The sequence below is a fragment of the Camelina sativa genome, assembly GCF_030686135.1.
Source record: "Camelina sativa chloroplast genome, complete sequence, specimen voucher B-2007-0434-12".
In the NCBI taxonomy this organism is placed as follows: domain Eukaryota; kingdom Viridiplantae; phylum Streptophyta; class Magnoliopsida; order Brassicales; family Brassicaceae; genus Camelina; species Camelina sativa.
In genome coordinates, this window is record NC_029337.1 from 25,001 (window position 1) to 30,000 (window position 5,000).

A 5,000-nucleotide genomic window follows, 5' to 3' on the forward strand; every position below is an offset into this window, starting at 1 on the left:
TGATCAATAAACCGATAAAACCCTTCAAATTGTATCTGATTAAATCCGGGTATTGTAGATGTTCCCTCTTTTTCATCCCCAAGCATCTTTTTTGAATTTCCCATTTATCCGTTTATTGAAAAAATCCCATCCCATCTCTCATTCTTCACCGAATCATATCCATAGAATTCGATCTAGCAATAATGGAATTTCTATTCTGTTTACTGAATCACATGAAATTTTATCCAACTCCAAGATATATGGAATGTATGAAATACGTATGAACGGAGACTAGATTCAATTGGAATTAAAAAAAAAAAAATAGATCCAACATGGAACAGAATTGAGAAATACCACTGGAACTTACGGAGTTTTGTAAAGACTAGAAAAAAAGTAATTTCATTTTCACCTATGATATTACATATTCCAATTCGATTGCATACCATTAAAAATTTATTCATCATTGGATCTGTTCGAGCAGATAAACATATAATAAATAGAAAACTTTTTTTTTAACCACTTTACTTTTTCATGTATTTGTATTTCATTGTTTAAAAAAAGATTTGCAGAAAAGAGATTGATTTTTCCCTATTTTGAATAGAATAGTTAGAATATCAAAAAATTGAAGTAGGTAAGAAAACTTGTGTTTTTTTATTTATTAATTTTTTTATTATTAAAATAAAAAAGAATGCACAGATATATATGTCTCTTTTTCTTCTTTTATTGTGGTACAGTTCTATTTGGGACAGCACATGCTGTGCTTTATCAAAAAGGAAATGTTCTCTTCAAGTCAAGGGAAAAATTGAAATATAAAAATTTATTGAGAATTACTCCTCAAAAGCATCCCTAGAGAGATAAAATACCCCATTATAGAGCTATAGCTCTATAACACAACATAACGTATGTTCTGATTCTGGGGTTTACATATACTCATAATTACTGTTATAATTGAAATTGAAGAAGATTTCTTTTTAATTGAAAAAAACTCAATATAGATGAGTTATAAATGTATTTCTAATGATTTTCTTAATATTATTAGAAATAAAAAAAAGTAGATTTTAATTTTAATTCAAAAAAGGTAATGAATTTACAGTCAATAGTTAATGGTTCTGGTTTGTACTAGATTCTATATTTTGTGACTTAAAATCTATATATATATTTTTTTCGGAGTTGAAAAAGAAAATTGGAATCTAGTTTCTATCGTTTTGGCGGCATGGCCGAGTGGTAAGGCGGGGGACTGCAAATCCTTTTTCCCCAGTTCAAATCCGGGTGCCGCCTCAACAACAGACTTTAAATATCAAACGTAGGAAAAGACTCTTGATACTTTCTTTTCGTTATTCTAAGCCCCCGGCTCTCGAGGTTCTATTATCTAACCTAAAGTTTTGCCTATCAGATTCAAGGAAAACTTCAAGTAGTGGAGGGCAATCTGTAAATCTTTACTTGCCACTACTAATTTAGTTCCATTTACTGAGTTTTCAATTAGATTGGATAGCCAGAGAGGGAATTTAATTAATAGTTTTGGAAAGGACCTAAGATACTTTGGATATAGACTCATGAAAGTCTCGGAATGCTCAGACATTCAATAAATATTAGATTAGATTAAGAATTGCCTTTCATTTTACTTCCAAAAATAAAAAATCATAAAAGAAAGAAAAAGTCTTCTTCTTTCTACATGTGAGTCAGATTCCTTGGATACTTCGAAAAATGTCCGTTTGCTTGTGTTTACATCTTGTCGATTCTACTAGAAATTCTATAATTAAGAATAACTCATTATAAGATAAGATAAGTGGATTTTTGGAGTAGTTCGTCAATGGTGACCAAATACCTCTCCCTTTTTTTGACTCTGCACCAGTGATTTCACTATTATTAGTGAACAATAATGGAATAGTTTCTTCATATTCATAGAAATAGGGGGCAGAATTCACATGGATATAGTAAGTCTCGCATGGGCTGCTTTAATGGTAGTTTTTACATTTTCCCTCTCTCTCGTAGTGTGGGGAAGAAGTGGACTCTAGAAATACTTCTAATTGCGGTAATAATCAAACTCTATCAACCCGTATCAACTGTTTTCGTTTTCTAGACCGTTCGGCAATTTTTTTTAATATTTTTTTTTTTAGAAATTGGATGTATGTTTTATTGACTCATTTTCTATTTTTATATCAGGGTTTACACGGTTAACCATTCATGGGGTAACCCCTTTCGAAATCTGAAGAAGCTTCCATCGAATTGGGATTATCCGTATTAAATGGATCAAACAAACAAATGAAATTGAGAAAGTATGTACATACATTTCATATTTTATTTCATTTATATTGACGTTTATAAAGAAAAAGAGAGATATAGGTGGATTTCTTTATATTAAGATATTTCACTTGTATCTTTATACATTAAAATAACCATAATGGCTAGTATGGTAGAAAGAGATATCTTTCTACCATACTCATACTAGCGGGCCCCTTAGGATACTACTGAATTTAATGCATTCCTTTCATTTAAGACGAGAAATTGAAATCTTTTTTTTTTATTGTCATTGATAGTAAAATTTTATTCAAATTAATCATTTTGACTAACGGTTTTTACGTAAATTATAAGCAAAAAAGCAGTAGGAACGAGAATGAAGAGTGCAGTAGCAATAAATGCAAGAATATTTACTTCCATAATTTAATCGTTTATTATTATTATTTTTCTTTGGAATATCTCGGGATTTAATCCCATAGAGATGAGAAATCTTTCGCTTGTAAACTCACTCAGATTAATTAGATTTCGATGATATCGAATGAAAGAAATATCATGAATAACAATATCGGAGCTATAAAATCGATTCATCGTCAAGAATTTAATAGTATAACATAGGAAGATCTTTTATCCACACCGAATACATAATGAGATTCCTGATCCAATCAAAAAAAAGTTATTTATGATTCTTTTTCCCAGCTTTCCTTTCTAAAACCTAGTTGTTTATTTTCCTTGTACAATCATCTGATGAAGTATCATAAAAAACTTTTTCGACTTCGAACAAAAAGGGTTTCTAAAGAACCTTAAATAAACAATAGAAATCAATATAGAGAAAACAAGTACGAAGTTCAATTTGAAATAAAAAAAAATTGAAAGGGTTTGTCATCTTTTTGGAAAACAAAAAAAGGGAATGTGACAAAGACGAGTCCCAGTAAAAAAACGAAAATATTCAAAAAAATTAACGAGTTAATTTGTCTTACGAGTTTTTTATTCGACATCGCCTCTAATCTTTTAAAAGAGCATATTCATTAGGGAAGACGCGTTTTATCTTTATTTTTTAAAAAACCTCTTTCCTTGGTTGGATTCGAACTATTTAAAATTCCTTGACTTCACAGAAAGAAAAGTATATATAGGTACTCTTGACAAATGTATTATACGCTACCCTATTCCATTTTCCTACACGAATTAATGGGAGAGCGGTTGACAAAAAGCGGAAACTCCATACAGTATCTCTTTCTTGAAGTGTTGAGTGTTCTCAATAATTATAATTAATTTACATATGTCTCTCTACCCTAGTTAAAATAATCGACCCTTTCTTTTGCTTTATGAAAAAAAAAAAAGAAAACAAAAAGATAAATGAAACCATTTTCATCCCCTTGCCCAGAAACAAAAAGGGGAGTTGATGTATTGAATCCGCCGGGACTGACGGGGCTCGAACCCGCAGCTTCCGCCTTGACAGGGCGGTGCTCTGACCAATTGAACTACAATCCCATGGAAATCAAGTGGGTAGCTTACATATTCCTTCTTACGATTTCATTTTAATCATTTCAATTTGAAATTCAAATTTTTGTTTTGTAACAACGAAAGTAACAAGTGATATATTGATATCTATATGGATATCACTTTAGTGAGAGCAAGACGGATTACTGGGTAATCCTTGCATTATTATCAAATCGATTGATAATCTATTTTTTACAAAAAAAATAGATTATTTTCCCGACTCTATTCATTTCGGAATTTTTTATGAAAAAAAAAATAACTAAACACAAGAAATAAAGAAAAAAGTAAAGTCGAACTATACCCTGAAATTTGACCTTTTTTTTCTTACCCTTCTCTGTCATTTATGCAAAACAAAAAGGGTTATGTAGACAGCGAATTATTGGGCCGAGCTGGATTTGAACCAGCGTAGGCATATTGCCAACGAATTTACAGTCCGTCCCCATTAACCGCTCGGGCATCGACCCAGGAAGAATCTATTCTAACTTTATGGATAATCCATGATCAACTTCCTTTCGTAGTACCCTACCCCCAGGGGAAGTCGAATCCCCGCTGCCTCCTTGAAAGAGAGATGTCCTGAACCACTAGACGATGGGGGCATACTTGCTCAACCGCCATCATACTATGATCATAGTATGATCAGTTTTTTAAAATTGTCAATATAACCAAATGGTATGACCAGCTTATAAGGTTTTTTCTTTTTTCTATAGAATTCTATATCATTTTTTTTATTTTACATTTGTATTCATATTCTAATCATAATTCTATAAAAAATCTATATATTTTCTTTTTTTTATTTGAAGTGGAAATATTATATTAAATAAAAAAAAATCTAAAAATCGTCTAGTACGGAATCTTTTCAATAAGTGATTGATCTAACATAAAAAAAAAGAAGGTTAAGTTTCATTTTTTTTACTTTCCTTCATAGATTGCCTCATCTCATTGTTAAGAAATAGTAGTATCCCTGTCTAACACTAATCCAAGAAAGTAAGCCAGAATCCATCTTCTAATTAGGGAAGAAAGGTGGGTTTATAAGTTAAGTTATCAAAATTTGCTTTTTTTTTTTAGAAAATTATTGTTCAGAGGATAATCCGTATCTCTTCATCACATGTCAAGATAAAATATCTTAGGTCTAGGTCAACTTGCTGAGTACATGTATAAATAAAATGAATTTCGTTTTATTTCTATGCGGTGGGCAATTTCAAATAAAATAATTAATTGCATGAATATTTATCAAATCCAACATTAAAAAAGCAAAAAATACCCCGTTAAGTAAAATTGAAGTAAAT

The 5,000-nt window shown here is 30.7% G+C and overlaps 3 protein-coding genes and 4 non-coding genes across 7 annotated transcripts in view; 2 read left to right on the forward strand and 5 right to left on the reverse strand. All coding sequences in view use genetic code 11, as the record gives it.

Annotated features, from left to right (window-relative positions):
- The window catches only part of rpoB (RNA polymerase beta subunit), a 3,219-nt gene extending 3,133 nt beyond the window's left edge, over positions 1-86 (reverse strand). Inside the window, exon 1 of the mRNA in view lies at positions 1-86. This exon is cut by the window's left edge and continues 3,133 nt beyond it. Coding sequence (YP_009231067.1) covers positions 1-86 — 86 coding nt within the window.
- Positions 87-1,186: 1,100 nt separating this feature from the next.
- trnC lies at positions 1,187-1,257 on the forward strand. The gene has a single exon. It is a non-coding gene; the product is annotated as a tRNA-Cys (tRNA).
- A 647-nt stretch (positions 1,258-1,904) lies between these two features.
- On the forward strand, positions 1,905-1,994 carry petN (cytochrome b6/f complex subunit VIII). Its single transcript has one exon. The coding sequence runs from the start codon at positions 1,905-1,907 to the stop codon at positions 1,992-1,994; it is 90 nt and encodes a 29-aa protein (YP_009231068.1).
- A 538-nt stretch (positions 1,995-2,532) lies between these two features.
- psbM (photosystem II protein M) lies at positions 2,533-2,637 on the reverse strand. The gene has a single exon. It carries the CDS (start codon positions 2,635-2,637, stop codon positions 2,533-2,535), a length of 105 nt encoding a protein of 34 aa, YP_009231069.1.
- Positions 2,638-3,631: 994 nt separating this feature from the next.
- Positions 3,632-3,705, reverse strand: trnD. Its single transcript has one exon. It is a non-coding gene; the product is annotated as a tRNA-Asp (tRNA).
- Positions 3,706-4,094: 389 nt separating this feature from the next.
- trnY lies at positions 4,095-4,178 on the reverse strand. Its single transcript has one exon. It is a non-coding gene; the product is annotated as a tRNA-Tyr (tRNA).
- Positions 4,179-4,237: 59 nt separating this feature from the next.
- Positions 4,238-4,310, reverse strand: trnE. Its single transcript has one exon. It is a non-coding gene; the product is annotated as a tRNA-Glu (tRNA).
- Positions 4,311-5,000: the final 690 nt, after the last annotated feature.